The 21,928-nt window shown below is 35.5% G+C and overlaps 2 protein-coding genes and 1 non-coding gene across 7 annotated transcripts; 1 reads left to right on the forward strand and 2 right to left on the reverse strand.

The window, feature by feature from the left end:
- The first annotated feature begins 159 nt into the window (after positions 1-159).
- LOC102630594 (pentatricopeptide repeat-containing protein At5g56310) lies at positions 160-8,842 on the forward strand. Of its 3 annotated transcripts, none has more exons than XM_052434593.1 (4): positions 160-2,471; positions 2,867-5,076; positions 5,365-5,449; positions 8,394-8,842. In XM_052434593.1, the coding sequence occupies exon 1, from the start codon at positions 494-496 to the stop codon at positions 2,186-2,188; it is 1,695 nt and encodes a 564-aa protein (XP_052290553.1). In that variant the 5' UTR covers positions 160-493; the 3' UTR covers positions 2,189-2,471; positions 2,867-5,076; positions 5,365-5,449; positions 8,394-8,842. The 3 variants fall into 3 exon arrangements, with proteins under 3 accessions (XP_052290553.1, XP_052290554.1, XP_006488968.1); XM_052434594.1 differs by having other exon boundaries at positions 4,960-5,076; XM_006488905.4 differs by lacking the exon at positions 2,867-5,076.
- LOC102630092 (kinesin-like protein KIN-14T) lies at positions 3,207-10,181 on the reverse strand. Of its 3 annotated transcripts, none has more exons than XM_015533493.3 (13): positions 10,059-10,181; positions 9,695-9,762; positions 9,081-9,352; positions 8,898-8,981; positions 8,448-8,615; positions 8,197-8,303; positions 7,728-7,906; positions 7,222-7,383; positions 6,778-6,993; positions 6,374-6,411; positions 5,921-6,048; positions 3,841-5,326; positions 3,207-3,695 (listed from the first exon to the last, which is right to left on the reverse strand). In XM_015533493.3, the coding sequence occupies exons 3-13, from the start codon at positions 9,295-9,297 to the stop codon at positions 3,580-3,582; spliced, it is 2,901 nt and encodes a 966-aa protein (XP_015388979.1). In that variant the 5' UTR covers positions 9,298-9,352; positions 9,695-9,762; positions 10,059-10,181; the 3' UTR covers positions 3,207-3,579. The 3 variants fall into 3 exon arrangements, with proteins under 3 accessions (XP_015388979.1, XP_024958419.1, XP_006488966.1); XM_025102651.2 differs by lacking the exon at positions 10,059-10,181 and adding an exon at positions 9,866-10,052; XM_006488903.4 differs by lacking the exon at positions 10,059-10,181 and having other exon boundaries at positions 9,695-10,052.
- Positions 10,182-19,577: 9,396 nt separating this feature from the next.
- MIR169M (microRNA MIR169m) lies at positions 19,578-19,754 on the reverse strand. Its single transcript, NR_161514.1, has one exon. It is a non-coding gene; the product is annotated as a microRNA MIR169m (primary transcript).
- Positions 19,755-21,928: the final 2,174 nt, after the last annotated feature.

The following is a 21,928-nucleotide window of genomic DNA, read 5'->3' on the forward strand; positions in this document are numbered from 1 at the left end:
GCAATAAGTGCCACTAGTTCTTCTAAATTCCTCGAAAACGAAGGACCCAAGTCAATAAAAAGACTCGAAAACATTTTAACCTTTTCATCTTCTGACTGACAGCAATTACTTGGTACTAACAACACTTTAAACTGACTCAAAAGACCAATCTTTTTGTATGAGTATGACATCTAATCAACTAACCAACCCAACCCCATCGCTTGAAATTCAACTTGGAAGAATCATCTTTGGACTTTGTGCCTGCCTTTTTAGCTTGTGAAAAATCATTACAAAAACCCAGGCCTAACTGTCTCTTTTAGTAGAACGTGCCACCAAAATCAGGAGTACTGTTTCGTCTCATTGTGTTCCAAAATTTAACTAATAAGCTCTAACCTCGATACACGCACGCGCACACACCCACGCCCATTAACAAGAGTTCAAGATAATAGAGGCCTGAAATTGAAAAGTGGACTTTTTGTGCGCATAACAAAATGACATAAGAAGAGCTTTAAAGATGTTTTCTTTACACAAATCCTCTCTAATTCTGGGCAAATCAATATCACTTTCCTCTTTACGGATCATACACAAACGTCTCATTTGTTGTACAAGTGCAGCAGACCTTGTCACTTTGCTAAGTCAGTGCAAATGCGCAGACATCAAACACTTGTTTGCAGCACATGGGTTTATGATCGTTAGAGGCCTTGATCAAAATAATCACCTGCTTAGCCGATTCATCGACTCCTGCTCTTCTTTGGGCTTCTCTGATTATGCATATTCAATCTTCACCCACAAATCCAAACCAGATGTATATCTCTATAACACCACCATCAAGGCTCTCTGTCAAACTGACAATCCCTTAAATGCAGTCATTCTTTATAACAAAATTCAAGCCAGCGCCTTGCGTCCTGACAACTACTCATTCCCTTTTGTATTAAAGGCTGTTGTTAAGTTATCAACAATTGAACTGGGGAGAGAGATACATTGTCAAACAGTAGGAACTGGGTTAGACTCTGATGTTCACGTTGTCGCGGCTCTTATACAAATGTATGCTTCCTGTAAATGCATTTATGATGCTCGTAAAGTGTTTGATGAATTGAGTCTTAGAGTGTGGAATGTTGCAGTTTGGAACACGATGGTTGCAGGATATGCAAAGGTTGGTGATCTGAACAATGCTCGGGCTCTATTCGAGCTCATGACTGAAAAGAACGTGATTTCTTGGACTACTTTGATTGCAGGGTATGCTCAGATGGACCAACCTAATGAGGCAATTACTTTGTTTAGAAGAATGCAGGTTGAAAATGTGAAACCTGATGAAATTGCTATGTTGGCTGCACTCTCTGCTTGTGCGCAACTGGGTGCAGTTGAGTTGGGAGAGTGGATTCATAACTATATTGAACAATATGGATTGAATACAATTGTTCCTCTTAACAATGCACTTATAGACATGTATGCTAAGTCTGGAAAAATTGGTAAGGCTTTACAAGTATTTGAGAACATGAAGAATAAGAGTGTTATCACATGGACTACAATGATTGCTGGCCTAGCTTTGCATGGTCTAGGAAGAGAAGCTCTTGACATGTTCTCTCGCATGGAAAGGGCTAGAGTTAAACCAAATGAGATTACTTTCATTGCTATCCTTTCTGCTTGTTGCCATGTTGGCTTGGTTGAATTGGGTCGCCGGTATTTCAACATCATGAAATCAAGGTATGGGATTGAACCAAAGATTGAGCAATATGGTTGCATGATAGATTTACTTGGCCGTGCTGGTTACCTCCAAGAAGCCGAGAAACTACTTAGAAGGATGCCATTTGAGGCAAACGCAGCTATATGGGGCTCTCTTCTTGCTGCTTCTAATATTTATGGTGATGTGGAGCTAGGAGAGTGTGCTTTGCAACATCTGATAAAGTTGGAGCCCCATAATAGTGGAAATTATGCAATTTTGTCTAATATATATGCTATTCTTGGGAGGTGGAATGAATCTGGAAAGATAAGGAAAGTAATGAGGGACATGGGAGTTAAAAAGATGCCAGGTTGCAGTTACATTGAAGTGAGTAAAAGAGTTCATGAATTTGTAGCAGGAGACACATCCCATCCTGATTTTGATAGACTCTACCAAATTCTATGCAAGATAAATGGACAGATGAAGTTTGCTGAGCATCTGCAAAATGAATTTTCTGGAGTGCTTGAATCTGATGTGGCCAGTATGTAATTCTAGTTCCACTTACACAAGCAGCTCTAAATCTTTAATGCAGTGCAACCACTTAATACATCATAACTCCCTGATCAGTTTGAAAGACCCTACCTAATGACCTTGGATTTAGTTTGTATCTTTCTTTCAGACCCAGATTCATTGGCAGACATGATTAAAGAACTAACCAAGAATGGGGTCCGTTCTCTCATCCTGATATCAAGTATTGGCATCACTTGATATTTTGGTCATGCACAAAGCTTTATGTGCATTAGAATACTTGTGACAACTCATAAACAGCCAGGTTTGTTCTTGATAAATGTCTCTTTTAATTACTGCTAATAGCTTTATTATCTTTAGCCTCTTTTACTTTCCTCATACTGCCCCCTCTATTTCAATTTCCTATTAAAATTTTCATATGTAGCATACATGAATATGCAAGTTTAATTGTAATTTTCAATTCATTCATGGGATACCCATTTATAAATAAAGAGAGCCTTTTAATTTGAAATCATGTGTTGATAATGATAATCTTTATACATTTAAGGATACTTGTTTATCAAACAGTTTCTTTTCCTCTTCATGCTGATTGCTTAACGTACTTCTTTTTGTTTAATCTGTCAGTTAGTGTACTAGATGCTTGTGTCAATCAGTTTTCTGTGGATCCTAATTAATTGTTTGTTTTCTGTTCCTTACCAGACATATTTTCCAGTAAGTTGCTAAGCCCTTTCAAGTCCTTCATCATCTTCAAAGCTGTGTTAGTTGCAATGTTAGCTCACTAGTGAGTCTTTAAGCTGTGCATAACCTATTAACGGTCAAGCATTTTGTTTTTTTTTTTAAGTAGTACTTTTGTTGTTTCCAAAATAAAAGGAAAATCAAGAAGATAAGAAACAAAAACTGCACAAACGAAGTGGTTGACACTCTCTTTCCAATCTCTAAGAACAGTTGTCAGAATGATGCTGCTAGACTCAAATTTGAAACATTATCAACATAAGATGCCCGTTTCATTGAATGGACCTTTTCCAAATTGTCTCCAAAATTCTGTGCTATAGAAGAATCTAAGCGACTACTACATACATACATTATGAAAAATAGATATATGGGTGCATATATACAAGTTTGAAGTGCCAGTTCAGCCTGCCTGATAGATCTCTGTAGCCTCATCATTCTCATGTTTACAGGATTGGCACAGAGCCACCAGGCCTTTGAGATTAAATAAAATAATATTTTTTTCCTGTCTAATCAGACAGATATAGAGATTTGGCATTTTTTATTCAGTTAAAGCTTTTTCCCTAAAAAATTGGTGGGAAGGGTTAGTGAACAGAGAATATGCAAGCATTCAATTCACACTCAACCCAACCGTTATGCAGTCAAAATTGCTCAACTTCTTTCTTTCCTTCAGTAGAACTGCTTCAAAGCATTAAACCATGGAAGAAGTCGTTGTCAAACCCTAAGTCATAGAGTCCCAATCCTAGAAGAGCACTGGCAAATAATATCTGGATCTTCTTTTTGAGGACATAACATGTTCCTGCCCAATGTGCAATAAAAACAAGTTGTAATATTGTGAATGAGAATAAAAACAAGTTGTAATATTGTGAATGAGAACTACTTGAGAAACAAAGAGCTTGACCAGATAAGAGAGTAATATTTGATTTAAATATGAACATTCTCACCTTCGCTATGTGTACTTCCTTGTGATAGGATGTATGGCATATTTAGATCCTTCTGATGCATATTTAGATCCTTCTGATTCACTTCATTCATAAATAGAGCTCTTTGGGATCTCAGTGTTAAGGGGCTGGGTCTTGTTTCCATTGGAAAGGGTTCAAAAGAAGCATCCAGTTCTTCCTCTTCATTATCGTTTACACCTATTTCTGTAGACGCCTGTTCACAGAGCGAGTCCAGATCCGATATTGAGACAGAAACACCCGAATCTCCTTTTGATCCAACGGTACTATTATCTGATTCAGACGGAGAAAAAGTGCACCCACCATTCCTTAGCATGCTCTCTGAGCAGTACAATTCACCTTTGACCGGCTGCATTATTGACATTGTATATAGTTCATCATCATCTCTATATTGATTCAGTGTACCGCAGCAAATATCAGGTAGGGAAGGAGTGCTAGATGTATTATTATCATCTATCAACAATCTATCCCTAAAATCTTGCATTTGTATCACTGTTTGCCCTACTGTTGTATGAGATGAAGAAATGAAATCCAATCTTGAGTCCATTTCAAATAAATCCTTCAACATTGGTAGAGGTCTTTCGGTAATTACTTCTGGGATGGACAGTTCATCTCCTTTGACATCAAACTGTTTCTTCATTTTATTAAGGCTGGCAGTATTTTCTGCAGTAAACTCATATGCAGGCACTGGGCCATTACATAATCTCTCTGCTGTGCTTGGTTCTCTTCCCCTATGTTTCTTCCCTGGGATTGGAATAGTTAGTACTCGTTTACTTCTGTGTGTAAAACCAGCGATAGTGGGTTCATTTTTATGTAAAAGCCAGTCATCAACCTTTGAAAATTTTTTTGTGTTGAATTTTCCAGTCTTTCGACTTCCACATTTCTCAAGGTAACCGGGGGGAGCTCCTTGTCGGATTGAAGTCCTCTGTGATCTGTCCTGCTCAAGAAAAGTTTCAATTTTGACATCACAGTCTAATGTCTCTTGGCTGTATTCTGTTTCATAGTCTGCACTATTTTTCACGTTCAAACCCACCAAACAGCTAGATCTTGAAATACTATGCTCTGAGTTGTATTCTGATTTGTTTTTCACCGGGAACGTCACAGACTCAGCACGATGAGATGATGGCCTTTTTCTCCGAATGGCTCGGTCTTTTCCTTCTGAATTATGAAGATGAATTCCAGACTTTCTTCTGCTGCAAAGAGTTGCACTCATAAATCTTGGTAATTGTGACATAGGAGCTACTTTGACATCGTCAACCTTATTCTTCTTACATTTGAGGTTAGATAGTGGCTCTTCAGATGAATGGGAAACTTCTAGTTGCTCTTGAAAAGAATGTGCAGGCCTTGTCAGAGCTTCTAATTTCTCACTTAAGTTCTCAATTTCTCCTCTAACTCTTAGGCGCTCTTCTTCAATCTTTTTCATCTTTTGCTGCAAGTTCTTCATTGAAACTTCTTTCTGGTCTCTTGCTTCCTGAATATTAATTATTTCATCTTAATTATGAAATGCAGAAGTTCAGTTTGTAATGAAGCAGAAGCAGAGGAACCTTAAGCATTGTTTGAGGAGATTATCTGAGATGGCAGTTCAACAAACCAGGTAATGCACCTAACAATTGCATTATCTTATTTTCTTTCCCAAAAAAAAAAAAAAAAAAAAGGTATCATTTATGTAGACGAATTACTAGCCACTTTTCTGTATGATTTGTTCTTTTTTTTTTTTTCTTTTGGTAGCAGAATGCTTGCTGTAGCTAAATAGTTGTTCCTTCTTTTCTAAGTTTGTGTATTTAGAGATATTCTTAGGCAACTTCTTGATAATCATTCTATGTATAAAAAGTTATAGTCTATATTGCAAGTGCATGATAAGCAGTTTCTTCGGTCACTTTCAGCTTTCTTTTGACTTATAGTAAATTTTGATATCGTTCACTGCATATCCATGTGATTCGACCAATTTACAGGGAACAAGGTGCCTTTTTTCTGTATTTCATAAATTGAGATCTCATTGACATGCTACCAAGCTAATTAAAATATTTAAATTGCTATATGAAGATACAATATTGCATCTACTTACATTTGAATCCTCATGCCCAAGGTGAACGCTTTTTACCCTCGTTGCAAAATTTAGAGAACATATTGTCTCACACAAATCGTCTTCCTTGGGGCTGACATGGACAAGCATCAGTGTCTTTGAGTCCTCACCTGGAAAAGAAAAATGGCCAGATATAACCTACATAATATGAATAATTAATTGGATCATATGTCTTCACTCTTATGAAAAGACATTCACTGGGACTTCCATAATCTTTAGAAACCATGAGGAGATGATTTTGTTTTAGTTTGGTTTAAAAGCATTTGATTAGTGGTACCACTTGATCGGTACAAATAGACCTCTGGAACTCTGTGTTTTGGTTGGTACAACCTAAAGTAGGGGAAGTATATATATATATTTTTTTTCATTTTTGCTATGTTATTTGATGTGTATCTTAGAAATAACAGAATATGGGAAAAAAAAGAATAAAATTACCTAGGGAATCTTTAAGTACTTGCGTCAACTTGCTATTCCTGTCAAAAGAAAGAAATTGTTAGCTAGGTTTCTGTCTATGACCATGTTGCAATCTAATGAATTTAGAGATTGTCTGCTTCTTCTGGAAGTATTGGAGACTGAAATCTCGAACTTCACTCAATTCAGATTCTTAAGTTCTAATTCCTTGTTACAAACAAAGGGTTAGCTTAGTTTGAGGAGTCTTTTGTTGTATTATGCAGAAAATTACTAATCAGTATTAGCACTGCAATGAAAAAATCTAATGCAGCTCATTCGATTCTTGAATGGAGGATAGGGCTCTTTATACAACTGAATTCCAAAAATGATCTATGCAGCTGAGTTCATGTTGTTGGGATGGGCTGTGTTGAGTTGAGTTTCCTATTTACCTGTAAGGTACATGGCGCTTTCTCCTTTGAAGGGCGTAAATGACATCTCCAAGAGCAGAAAGTGACAAATTAATGGCTTTTCCTTCATCAAGCCTTCTCCCCCGTGCTTTTGTCTTCAGCACACGCTCACTTCCTCCTAGGTCGACTAACCAAATTTTGTTTTTTTCCCGTCGCCTCTCAGGAGCATCAAAGCAGGTTATTGATATGCGAATCATGCTGTTAGAAGTATTGAAAAGGGAGGCATACTTAGAACGTAATAGATAATGTTGCCAATATTAAGCAGTTTCTAAAAATTTGCATTTGATATTGCAAATATTAAGCAGTTGCCAAAATTGGCAGTCAGATATTGAAGTGTTTTATGATTCCTAATGAGTCTCAAGCTTCACTTAGCTCTCTGGTAACCTAATTCCACAAACGATTTGAAAAATTCTTAGAAGTAATTACCAGTGAGATCTGCTAGAAGTCCTGTTTGAATTTGTAGAGGCAGTTGATCTGAACCGGCAACCTAATCTATACAGCCTCAAAGCTTGGTTGAAGTCATTCACTTGGATGGTCACTAGGTTGTCAATTTCAATCCCTCCCTTTGGTTCTGTATGAATGGAAAGGCTGCAAATACAGTGGATTATGTTAGTTGGAAAGGTATTCTTGTTGCATATAGGAAAACAAAAGTCCAACTCATTTCAAGATTTTTCAAAATAGTGGATATTTTTCAGTTGAAATCAGAGAAAAGATGTACTCCTACTGATCTTTCTGGTAAAATGGTGGATGAACATTAGTTGAATTACTGTGAACATCCAGTAGAGGGGAAAATTAGGCTCTTCATGAAGTTGACAAAAAAATGATAGGGTTTGAGCATTGACCTTTACAATGCTGTGACAAAATTAAGGATCTTGAAGTTGACAAGAACATCTTAATGAAAACAACTAGCATCGTACAAAAAGCAGACTTACCAAGGTGGCAAAGGATCAGTTGCTTTTGTTGGCTGAGTAACAAGCAGGTCTTTCAAACTTCCCAAGTAAATTTCAAGCATACTGAAACTGATGCGAAATGCATGATTGCTTTCCATTGCTTGCTTAAATATTGCTTCAATTGCTCGGGGCACTATGCCAGGGGAATCTGGAGTACCTTCCTATAAATTATCAGTGGAGAGAGGTAGACTAAGAAAAGTTACATTGATTCTCTTGATTTTGGTAGAGATATACGTGTTCACTCCAGATAGGATTTGATTCACTTAGTTTATGAATGACTATAAATAGTGTGGCCAGTTAGTTCTTATTTGCAGTGCAAGTGATTACTCATTTGGATAATTTCTTAATTAAAGATAGATTAGCTAAGCAGCTGATTATTTGGTACGTCACTTAATTACACCTAGAGCTTTTCATGTTACTTGATGCGGTTCCCATATCGTAAGGTCCTTACCATTGTGAAACTTTTTCCTGTGCCTGTCTGCCCATATGCAAAAATGCATGCATTGTAGCCATCCAGGACAGATTTGATGACTGGTTCAACTTCTGAAAAGACTTCATCTGAAAAATTACAACCATAAAACTCATTTCATAACTTATAACCGTATAATTCAAGTTGGTGGCTCATAATACGTCTGCTTTTTATTTCAGGGCTATACATGAACGAAATGAAATCACAGAGAGAAGTTGTACTAATTCAAGCACCTTGTGATGAACCTGGATGGAAGACCTTGTCAAAACTGTAATTTTTACTCTTATTATCAGCAAGTTTCAAAAGAACATTGCTTGAATCTTTAGCTATAACAGGTCTTAGGCGTCCAAAATTCTCCCCCATACTGATGGGTCTTATACGGCAAAAGACACGGATATTTCCTGCAATGGCCGATACAATTAGCATATGACTAGATTTATTTACAATGACTTTTCAGGTTGGATGCAGCAAATTAGTAAATGATATCAAACACCATCCTGCATATGACCCTCAACCTTGACAGTCAAACAGACTTTTGCTGAGTTCAAAGGCGGATTCAGCATGATCTTGATTGTTGGACAGAGGGATAAAGGTTTCTTTGTAACATAATGTGATGTAATTTCGTATTTTTTTTTTTTCCTCGGCATTGACGATCGATTTTTTCCAAGTTTAAGATAACTAACCTTTCGAATCTAAAAACTCATTTAGGATCTGCCTTCTCTGTATGTTCAGTTGATTTATGCATGCAGATAAAGTAGCAAGTTCATCTGTTAAAAGTGATACAAACAAAGGGTTTATATCAGAATGAGGTAGTGATTTATGAAAACAATGAAAACAACATGCACGTCCTAATGCGAAGCGCCAACCTTTTATTCCTGAAATGGTCGGTCCTGAATCAATTTCTTTGATTTCAGAACACTGTGTCTCTAATTTTTTTCCTTTTATATCAGTGGATGGTAGGTTTTTTACAATATCACAAACCGATTTGACCCAGGAAGACGTTAAATGTGCCTTTAATCCCAGCAGGGAATGAATCGTTTCACCAAGCTTATGAACAGATTGCTTCGAGTCCATATTCTTCATCTCCAACCAGTGATCTCGTACCCAAAATTTTTGCTCTCTAATCCATGTCACTAAACTGCATCATACTTTTCACAATAAGTAGGCTGAAAAATATGGGTAGAATGGTTAGCTGCTGAACTGTATACTTGCATACACGCTTCAGCAGTGACCTTCAGCAGCTGAAATATAAGCTAAGTTTCTTGGCCCAAAAAACAAAAACAAGGAAAAAAAAAAGATCAAACATACAGCTTCAATCTGATAAATCAGACTCTTTTTTTCTCCTTTTAGTAAAACCAAGAATAGACTGTGGACAAAAATATAACAACGAGAATCTATGCAACAAACATATGATTACAAATGCAGCGCCCCTTTTGCTGCAAATCTAAAAATGAAAAGTTTCGGAGAAAAGAATCAATACCATTAATCTTGTTCTTGTTCAAAGGCTTACTGCATCATTGCTTCAAAGCTCCTGCGTATTAATTAATCCTGGAGCAAGATAAGACCAGACGATATGTTAAAAGCTTTGAATCGGTACAGCCTTCGGCGGCGAAGAATTCTTGTTTCAATAATGGTATAATCATGATTCAACCTAAAAAATAGAAGAAGAATCAATGACAGAGAAATGGTATCCGAAATTTCACAATTGTTTTAATGCTGAAGAAAGAATTTATGTTTTTGCTGTTGCAGAACACATAGAAAAGAAATATATTAATCATCAAAAACACTTAGTTAAATGAAAAAACAACAACTCCATGTGAATGCATCAAGTAAAACAGCATTACTTCCATATGTTATAGAGATAATTTGTTGTTGGAATCTAGCTTCTTGACAAAATACCAACATTAATTTCTTTTGCATGATGAGTGAGACTTGGCCCCATGCACTAGCAGTATCCAGTATTAATGTACACTCATCATTTTTTTTTCATGGACATGGTTAGAGTAAAAGGCTCAACTTAATTAATTCCTCACTGTCAATTGTTTCTTCTCTTTGTAAATTCATTTCATCAGTTTTCAGCTCACCAAACACGACCTGTTCACAAGCTCCAAATCTAGATGGTCCAATAATTAATCTTAGATTTCGTGCGATATTATTTTATGTGTGTAAACTAAGCAAACATAGACCTATCAAATGGACCTAAGAAAACTCTATTCCAACTTTCGACAATGACTCAAACAACAAGGTATTTAAAATATCGATTATTCAATTTAATTTCAGTTTTTCTTACCATGTGAGTAGAGCTCCATTAATTTGTTTTGATGTAGTACCATGAATATTTGGAAAACAACATTCAATTTATTTTCCTGTGAACCATGTTACCCAACCTCTGACAACATTCATTTGATGGCTCGATAATACTTTTAGAATCCCCAAAAAAAATAATGGTCAAGCACAAGAATCAATGATAAATTATTGATTCTCGATTTACTTAGCTTGCTCTATTTCCCAAGCATGTGAAATTTATAAAAGTTGTAACGTATCAATAGCTCTAATGGGGAACGTGGTTGATAAAACATATAAAGGACGATAGAAATTTTTTTCTTTTTTTTTAGAAAAAAAAGGACGATAAATATTAGTTGTTATAACTTATAAATGAGCAAAAAAATTTTATCATGCCTAATATTTGTTTTTTTCATATGTGGGTGGGTATATTTATGGTTGTGATAGCATAGTTTTGGTAGGCAGGACTCAAGACGAAAGCCATTTGTTTGGTAGCTCTTAATGGAAAGCTTTACTTTCCTTTTTAAAAAAAAAATACCCTGAAAAATAATAAAAACATAAATTATAATTTTTCTTATGAGTCCTACTTTCATACCAATGTCTCGATTTTTTATACTAGAGACATAGATTAATTCTTAGCAAGTGACTAAATTATATTACAAATTTTAATTCGCTGTACAAAATGGATGGGGAAAAAAATACGTTAAGTGCGCACCTTTTTTGTTCCCCTTTTAGATATGTTTTCTGTTTATATTTTTAAAATAATCAGATGTCTGCATTTATACAATTTTTATCGTATTACAATGTAACAAATTTAATTTTATTCATGTGTGATAGAAATTCTTCTTTTCCTCCCGTTCAATGTCTCCATTTGTACAATTTCCATCGACTTGTAATATAATAAATTTAATCTTCTTCAAGCGTGATAGAAATTCTTCTTTTCTACATGTTTAAAATGTGCACATAATTTGAGCCTAAATTTAATCTTGTCTGTTACTACTGTAAATGTCTGAAATAAGCCAAAATATCTCAGTCCTGCTACATTTTTTTATCATTAACTAGCTCAACAACCTCTAAACAATCTAATTCAATGCTCACATATGAGAGTTCAGCAGTTTTGGCTACATGTAAACCCCACTCCGCTGCCTCAGCTTTTGCAAAAAGAACATCACAATGAAAATTTATGCTCTTGACGGCGGCTGCTACAACTTTCTTAGATGTACCTTTAGTAACAACAACAAAGCCTGCCATTTGCTGATTTTTTTAGATAGTAGCATCCACATTGATCTTGTACTAGCCTTGAGGTGGAGGTTCCCAGTGTTGCTAATTTCCAGATTCTGTTTGCTCCAATTGCTGCTATTCAGGCTTTTTGACTCTTTGATAGGCTAGTTTCTATAACTACACTGGGCTTAGCTATTGATATGGCAGGATCTGAGTTCTCCTTTAAAAACATATTTTTCTTCTGGCATTCCACACCATCCACCACACAAAAGTTACCAGTTCAATCTCCTTGGTAGTTAGCTTTTTTATCAAGCATTGCGCATGCTCAGCATATCTTGCCATGGGTGTGTCTCAATATTTCCTAGTAAATTTGCAGTCCACAAGAGCATGGGAGATAGTTTTCAAATCCTTCGTACAAATATGACAAACAGGCTCCTGCACAATTTTTCTTTCCACAGGTTTTCAACAGTTGGCAGTAAATTTGTTGCTGCTCTCCATAAGAAAAATTTAACCTTTGTAAGAATATTCATTTTTCAGATTGTTTGTTAGCCTAGAGGGTTAGAAGTTGAACAACCAGGACTATCAGGGAACTTGAGCTTGAAAGCCGGCTGGTACCCACTTTTAACAAAATAAATCCCTACTTGTTAAAGTGCCAGAGCACCTCATCCTCTTTGGATTCTTTTTTCTCTCTAAAAAAGGGAACTTTGGAATGGATACAAAAAGGGATTTATAGTCCACTTTATCGATCACAAGTTGAGTGTATTGAGTTCTATTACATTTTTTTCTGTTTTATTCTCTAGCTTATTAAAATATAATGGGATCTATGATCAAAGGTCTCAATTAGTTGGGACTAATTCAATCTCAAGAGAAAGGTCAGATCAGTGACAGGTGGGTGTTGGTATGCAATTTAATTTCAAGTTAAGGAAAGTCTAAAGGCTTGAGGATAGATATTGAAGAGTTAATATGCAATTGTAAGGCTATAACTCTAAAACAGGAAGAAGCAGATAAGATTAGTTTTATTGGAAATATGAAGAAAAAAGGGACAAAACTTGCAGCCTATTGCCTTAGTGTCATAATTTTGCTTACTAGAAAAGTGAACACAAAGGGTTAAGAACAACAACGTAACAAGTATGGAAGTCAGTAGGAGAAATCAAAGTTGAAAATTTGGGAGACAGCCTTTTTGTTTTCAAGTTTCCTTCTGAAAACAGAAAAGAAGGGCCTTAGCATTTCGATAAAGCACTTGTGGTGCTCAGAGAAGCACGGCTCTGAAGGGTATCAAGAAGCAGCCTTTTCAGTACACATCTTTGTCTAGTTATCTAATGCCCCCACTAATATGTATGAAGAAATATGGGATTCAAGAAATGGACGAGAAAATTGGAAAGGTAGAGGAAGTAAAAACGAACGAGTCAAGAGAGTGTATTGGATCCTTTGCTCGAGTTTGAATCTCAATAGATATCACACAACCTCTCAAGAAGGTATTGACGCTGGAATTAAAAGGTTGGACAAAAAGTTTTGATACTGGTCTTATATGAGAAGTTGCCTGAGTTTTGTTTTTATTATAAAATAAATGGCCACTAATATCGAATATGCCTAAGTTATAAAGGGCGACCAAAAGAACAGTTAGCCTTTGGAGCTTAGATGAAAGCATTAACAAAAGTTGAGAGAGCTGGACAGAACATGAATCGAGATCGATGCAATAGAGAAGCAAGTCGGCCAAACTATGATCATCAAAATCAACTCTAACACAAGCAAGGTCTGATCAACCCGAGTATGGAAAGCAAATCCGGATCAAATCAAAACAACTTGGGAAAAGTCAAAATACCAATGACTCCCTAGGTAGCAAAAAGACTACCAATGTAGCTAGCAAGGAATTGGCATCTAGATAGATTAGCAAATTAAAGGATCGGGAAAAATAAAGAGGCGGAAATTGATTCAGCAATTGAAAAATAGTATTTGGGCTTAACTGGGCTTAGTAATGTGATGGAAGAAGAAATAGGCCAGCAAGTATAAAGTATTGGAAATGAAGCAATTAGGCTGGAAAAAATCGCAAAAGCTGGTAAAAAGTAGAAATTTTAGGCAAAGCGATGGACAAAAAAGAGTGTGGCAGAAGGTGAGCCAATTTCTTTGAAAAGGCCAATTGAAAAAGCAATAAGAAAGCAAGTTAGGAAGCCCAAATGTTATCAAATTCAAATTTCATCCCCATCTGCAAAGCTTAAGCTGGTGTGGTAAGAAGCAACACAAAAGGTTACAGAGGTTCAAATGGCTGTTTTGGATAAGGTATCCGTGGAGGCTAGTGACTACCCTGCCAAACAACTATGAAAATAAGCTACGACGTCCAGGGTTTGGGAAATCTCTGGATGCGCCTAACCATTAAGAAAATTCTCAACCTGTATAGACCACAACTAATTTTCCTCTGTGGGTATTGAGAATTGTTTAACTGTGGATTGTAAAGGAAGAAGTGGATGATTAGCTATATTGTGAAGTTCAAAAACTCCTATCCAAATAACATCACATAGTGACCACCATATAGATGCTGAGATTCAGAATGCAAATAGGAGAAAATAGAGATACTGGTATATATGGTCACATTGAAGCTAGTCAAAAGAAGCATACTCAGACCTTATTCAGAAGGCTGGCAGGTTTGTCTTCAAGGCTTGACTTTTTTAGGGAGATTTTAATTAGATTTTAAATTTAAATGAGAAATCTAGGGGCTTAGATAGAGATGTTAGGATGATAAGCTATCAAAAACTATAAGCTCGTGGATGTAAGATGTAAAGGGCACCTTTTTACTTGGTCTAATAGACGGTTTGGACCTCAGTATATTGAGGATAGACTAGATAGATTTATGAGCAACGAAGATTGAAGATCAGAATTCTATGATTAGCGGCTACAAATCTAATACATCAGGAATCAAAATCATTATCCTATTATGATGGTAGTTCAAGATAGGAGAGAAGCCTTAACTGTAAAAGGGGAACCTTCACTAGAATCCATTATGAGGATATATAGAGTTCGCATGAGGGATGCAAAAAACACTACAGAGAAGGAGTGGTTCAAATAGAGATATTAAAGCAAAGATAACCTTGTTCAGATTTTCAGGAAGATTATTAAAAGCTCTATGGCATCACTGCAGATATGGAGTAAGAAAACTTTTGGCTGTAGAGAGGAAAAGGTAAAGGAATTAATAAGGAATCTAGAAAGAGCCGAGCAATACAATGTTCAGTATGAAGGTGCAGTTGAAATAAAAAAAGAGCCAAGCAATCCTCTCTAGTGGTCAAATAGTGACTCGCACTCTTTCCTATTTCCGGATTCAAAGCAGCGAGCACCGAAGGAAAGTAGAACTGAACACCAACTGAAAAAAGAAAATAAGCAAAAAAGAGGATGCAAACCGCTTTTTTGCATTTTGCAATAAGTAAGTTGCTCACCATCTTCAGTAAGTCAGTTAACAGACTTGAGCAAGTCTTCCTTGGATGAGGGTGCCATTGAAATAAGAAGCATTGAGAGGCAAATTAAAAAATATGTTGATTGATGAGGAGATGTGCTAGAAACGAAAGTTGAGGCTAATTAGTTAAAAGAGGGAGACAAAAATATGAAGTTCTTTTACTCTGAAGCTACCACTAGAAAGAGAAGGAACAAAATTGAGTGTGTTGAATACAATTTTAGGCAATGGACAGAAGATAATTAAGAAGTGGAATGGAGATTTTGTGAGTACTTTCAAGAACTCTTTACCACTTTCAACCTTAGACAATAATAGATTTTTGCAGTCCTTCAAGGAATGCCTTCAAAGGTAACTCTAGATTTGAATAGTCAATTAGATCAGCCATTTATAATTGAAGAAATCACAACAGTCCTTTTCCAGATGTGCCCAACAAAAGCTCCTGGACCAGATAGATGGCTTACCAATTGTATTTTTTCAAAAGCATTGGGATGTGGTTCGAAATGGTGTTCTGAAGACCTGCTTGTATGTTCTTAATAAGTAAGATACCGTAGCTTCTCTAAATCATATGTATATATTGCCTGCTAATCCTAGAAAGACTACTGAATTCTGACCTATGAGTCTCTATAATGTTATCTATAAAATCATTGCTAAAGTCATAGTTAACAAGTTAAAATAATAATAATAAATCCATCAAATTAATTATTTCCCCAATTCAAACTGCGTTTATACCAAATCAGCTAATAACACTGACAACGTCATTATTGCATTTTTACTGAAAAATGCAAACATTTGAAGTCACTCTTTGATTGCTATGCTTCTGCATCAGGCTAGGTGTTTAATTATGAAAAATCATCAATGTGTTTTAGTGGTCAAATTCGAAGGGGACAAATTATGGCAATAAAGAACATCTTTCAACTTAATGTGGTGTCTCAGTACAACAAAAATGCTTACGGCTGCCCTCTATGATAGGAAAAGAAAAGGACAAGTTTCTTTAATGATACTAAGTTCAAAGTTTTTGAGTAAGATATCCAACCGATAGCACATGTTATTCTCTAGTGGTGGTAAAGAAATACTAATAAAAGCTATAGCTCAGGTTGTCATGCAATGAGTGCCTTTAAAATTCCTATGGGCATGGGGCTGTGTTACGATATCCAGAAAAGAATGGCTAGATTGTGGTGGGGCTCTAAGGAAGACAGAAAGGATTGCACTGGACAAAATGGGAGAAGATGAGTTATGCTAAGTATAGAGGAGTCGTGGGGTTCAGAGACATTTCCAGTTTTAATCAAGCTTTGATTGCAAAAACAAGGAAGGATGGACGCTAATTTAGTATTCTGATTCTTAGGTGGTGAAAACGCTAAAAGTTATATACTTCAAATATTCCCATTTTCTTGAGGCTAAGACAGGATCCAGCCCATCTTTTCGCTTGGAGAAGCATATTACGGGGTTAAGAACGGAGACAAAATTGAAGTTCACTCTAGTCATTGGTTTAGCTAGGCCAATTGTCAAATCGAATTTTCCCGATGATACTTGAGTTTCTGAACTAATTGATTCCAATCATAGGTGGGATCCATGAAGCTTTTATTCAGCAGAACTTTGCTGCAGAAGATTCTGAAGCCGTCAAGAAGTATCTTTGTAATGAAATCAAGAAACCAAACCCTCCTACCCACAAATTCACAATGCGTCATAGCTTTTTAATTTTTATTTTTTTTCCTCCTGTTTTGACATTTTAGAATTTTAAACTACTTAATTTAATCTGTTATACTTCTATATGGTGTCCAAATTGTTCATACAACTTCTCATTTGTATTTTTTTCATTTACGAATGTAATATTATTTGGAAAAATTTATAATGAAAATTGTTACACTATCCAATAAGATAATGTCGGATACCTTTTTATTAAAAGGCAAAACAATGAGGGACGTGCAGTTATGATACACCAAGTCATATCTGTTTTTACAATAGTTTGTATATTCAGAACTATTTACCTATTTCTGATGACAAGATTGGAAGGAATTAATTCTGCTTATCAATTATTGTCATATATTTTAATATTCTGGTGTGAAATTCTTTCTTCTGTGCCTCTCTTTAATTAAGGATAATACTGTCAAGCTCCAACCATTAATCAGAGTCTATAAGGCGATCTACGCAGCTTGTGCTCTCCTTATGCTGTTAATCTTACAGTTTAATAGAGTCAGTAAAAAATGTTATTTAAATCCTATGATTTAACAGCATCTCTGCATTTATATATGTATGTATGTATGTATGTCTTAATTAATTAATTAATTGCTATAAATTACAAAGTAAAACAATGGTCATAAACAATCACATCTTTGATTGCATTGCTGACAAACCATACATACACATTAATTAATTACTTTACATTGATCAACAATCATCTACTACATGCTTCCAAAATAAAAATGCAGGCTTCGGCTCTTTGCCGTTCAATAATTCCGTCTGTTGGTATAATTTTCATAAATACTTATTAGCTATATCTGTGACACAGCAACCACGTACCAGTGCTCAAGCATGATCATTTGATGATATTGATCCTGTTCTTGCACAAACCTAGCTAGCTTGCATATGAATCATCATCAAACTTCTCCATTGGTTTTAACTCATCAGTCCGAATTACCCTATTAATAAAATAATATATAATTAATACACCAAGAAAAGGACTCTATTGGTGTCTTTTATATATAGCTAGCCATCAAGAGAGCATTTTCTCAAACGTTTAGCTCAAATATATATATATATATATATATATAACCGCTACGTTATGTTTAACGTAACGTACATCTACGCACAGCAACAATAATACTTATAGATTCTTTAGAAGATTTTTCATTTATTGACGGTTTAAACAAATTTCGCCAAAGGTAGAAGAAAAAGTTCCTCGAAAATCAATGGAATTTGGCATCTTTCAATTGATTAAAAGGAAGTGACAGAATTAATATTGTTGATGCTACTGAAGCATTGTTCTTTATCAATTATTCATTGCTTTGCCACGAGCATATAAATATTACCATAACTGGTTGAAGTATAGAGGTGGCAGGGAACGAATGGAAAGAGAACAATGCTCCTAGAGCATCCAATATCTTTCGATGGAGTTGGAGGTATACCTTAGGGATGATAAAAAATTCAAGATTAGGCCTGCATCAACAAAGATCTAGAAAATACATATCTGAAAAAACTCAGATTCGTATACTAAAAAATGTGAATCTGGAACCTAAAATCTAAGATCCATGCGAATCTAAATTCAAATTCAGATGTAAGTGCATCCGAAAAATTGGATATCCGAATCCGCATTATTTTATAATTAAATTATTTAAGTAATTAAATTTCAACTGAAAAATATAAAAGTTAAATTATTTATTTAATATGTATAAGCACAATTAACTTTATAATATTCATTGACTTTGAAAAATATGTTAAGAAACTAAAAAATTAATAATAATAATTAAAGAATATTGTAATGAATCGGTTTACTTTAGTTTTTTTTTAATTTTTAATGTTTGATTTATATTATGGAATTTTTATTTGTGGATTTATGGTGTTCTTATGTGTTGAATTATAAGTGAATTTTATTTGATATTATTAGGTAAATTGTTGAATTTAAAATTAGATTTGAACTTATTATTACGCGGATTTGGATGTCCAAAAAATTCATCCGTAATCCATACAAATATTACCTACATCTGGATCTATAAAAAATCATACGGATTTAAAAATTTTTTTGTGGATCCGGATCCGGATCTGGATGCACCTTCATCTAGATTCGGATCCCGATTTTGCCATCCCTAGACTATACCTTTTGAAAGAGTAGGAGGAAGTGACTTAAGGTTGATGGTCGACAAAAATAAATCTAAAATCTCCTAAAAAACTCTCTATTTGACTTAATAATTAATATGAGGAAATCATCTTCAGCTGTGTGATGTTGCATATGCCTCTCTTGAAAAAAAAAATTGATTGAAATTAATTTATAGTCTCCGTATATAAACCTAATCAAGACGCAGGCCTGAAAATGCAAAAACTTGGCTATATGATTATATGAAATAATTAACAAAGTCATTTGATGGGGGTAAATGTCATCCGTCAGTTTATGAGAATGACTTCACAGCTCGCAGCAGATTGCATTTCGATAGAAAGCATAGTTGAAAAATCTGTACAATCGTATAGTATCACCGAACAAATTAAATCAATGTGTATATATTATATATGATTAATACAGCAAACTAAGCAGACAGAAGCTTTATGCGAATCTTCTTACATCTAGCTACGAGAAGCAACATATAAATGAGTCATTAATGTTTCAAATCTGATGAATGCAAGAGCAAAGAAAGCATACCTTGTTGAAGAAATTTCCTCACGGATGGAATAAATAATCAAGGTGGATGTATATGGATACATGTCACCATTAAGGCCTGGCATACGGAGCAGAAAGAAACATGTAGCCAAGGACAACTTGCCAACTTGCACCAATTCATTCATTACAATATATATGTTTCTGAACATATCCAAGGAGAGCTGGAAACACAGCATTCTGCCGGCAAGTCATCCTTGGCTGCACGCTACTATATATCTGCGCCTGCACGCAAGGCCATAGGTGCATTTGTTATAAGCCAATCCCATGAGTTTCCTAGCTAGCTCCACGGGTATGTGTATAAGCTAAGTCCCTATTATTGAAAAGCTAAGGGAAGTTAACTGCTAAGAGAGGAAGAGAAGTGGTAGTTGAATAGTGAAAAAAAAAAAGAGAGCTCCATGAGTGTGTTTATTTATAGAATGAAAAAGGAGATGAAATAAGTTAATATATTCTATTGATTGCTTAACCACAACAAGTTGATGATGTTGCATTATCTTGGATCGAGGTGACGAGGACAGCTCCTAATCCTAATTAAAGGATCCCATTATTCATGGTCCAAAACAGTACATGTTTTGGGAAAATTTTTTTTTTTTTTTAAAAAAAAAAGATGATAAGGTTCTTCTTTCTCAACTCTCTAGCTTCTTCAAACAACTTATAATTACTCATACCAATCATGAATGAGCAAGCTAGCTGTCTAGGGCACCGCTGCTAATTAAGCCTTGCTTTAGTTGGTAATAATTTGATGCACATGGTGGAATAAAGGCTAGCTAAACCTTGATTAACAAATTAAGAATAATAATGAACAAAACCACCTGAATTTTGGAGGTTTCCAAAAGTGATTAAAATCTCAATTAATGACAAAACTAAGTGTTGTTTGTGACTGGGTACAGCATTTCCTAGACTGTGAAAGGAAAAATATTATTTTTTTTTTAAAAAAGAAAGTAATAATAATAAATGAAAAAGATAGATGGTGGTCTCAACTTTGAGCGGTGATCGATCGTCAATAAAAAAAGTTGTCAATAAGCTATAGCTAGTTGTTGTTGGCAGACAGAAATAACGTTCACGTGCATGCACCTTATTACTCTTATGTATGTTAGAGTATCTCTACAGGTACTCGGAAGGCCATGAAATGTGTGTACACGCGCGCGCGCACACAGACACACAGATAAATTAATAAAAGATCCTATCAGAATACGGGAATCTCCTATACACTGATACTCTACCCAAAACAGAAAAAAGGGTCTGCATCTATCTAATGTTTGTATTTTGAAGAAAAAGAAGTGAGAATTGAGGTATGCAAATCGCAGTATTGCCACTGCTGTGGAAAACATGCACTTGTGAATTATATTAAAATCTAGGCAAGTGAGGTGACTCAAAGTTCAAGACTTTGTAGTGATTTTGTGTGTGTGTGTGCGTGTGTTGCTTCTTTGACTTAAAAAAGGAAAAGGCGAAAAAACACTCACTTCTATTACAGATTGGTGGTACTATTAGCTAGTAGCTAGTATTACTCCACGTTCTGTTTTCAGTAGCAGAAGAACAGGTCTCCTTTTGGTTTTTATTTTTAGAATCTCTCTCTATCTATTTTTCGGTGTATGAATGGAAAGGTAACCAGAGAAAAGCCAAAGAAGTAGATTTCTTTGCCCTTATGCGTGGTAAAGTGGGCGTACGATTTGCATAAGCGAGAAGGAGAAACACTTGCATAAAATGAAATGATCTGATCCCAATAGATATACTTGTTCCAAAACAAGCATGTACGTCAAAATGTTATTGGATGGCTGAACAACTGATATGGTGCACCCATCCCACGTTATTTATCTCATCTAGAAGATGAAGTTGCCTTGCCTGCCTGCCTCTTATCCTAAAAGTGGGTCTTACTCACAAGACCTCTGTGATAGCAGATTTAAGATGACCGTAGAAGGTAGCAAAAGTTTGAAAGCTACTGAAAGAAACATCAGATGATAGATCTTGTACAAAAGCTACTACTAGAAAGTAGAAACCCTACCACTTACTGCACTCGAAGAGCCATCGCCACTAGTCCCAAGGCGAGTAAACGATAAAGGTGAAGAGAACGGTGGGAATTGCTCCAGGTGACTGTAAATTTAATTAATTTACGGTTAACATACTTGAAATTCTGGGAAACACGTGGGAACAAATATGCACCTTTGACATTGAAAAAGGTACATAATTGTATTAAGAACCAAATTGTCCTCTTGGAACTCTCATTTTTGGACATACACATGTGCTCTTTTCAGAAACCAACAGTAGAGCAAGGCCCACAGTTTGTTGGGAAATTTGCTCTCGCGGCAGTAAACAGATATTGGAAAACCTAAAATCAAGCCCATTGTAACAAAAGTAGTAAAACCAGGCCATAATTTACAACAAAATCAATTGCACAACAGCAAATGGGT

Source organism: Citrus sinensis, chromosome 2, assembly GCF_022201045.2.
Source record: "Citrus sinensis cultivar Valencia sweet orange chromosome 2, DVS_A1.0, whole genome shotgun sequence".
Classification (NCBI taxonomy): domain Eukaryota; kingdom Viridiplantae; phylum Streptophyta; class Magnoliopsida; order Sapindales; family Rutaceae; genus Citrus; species Citrus sinensis.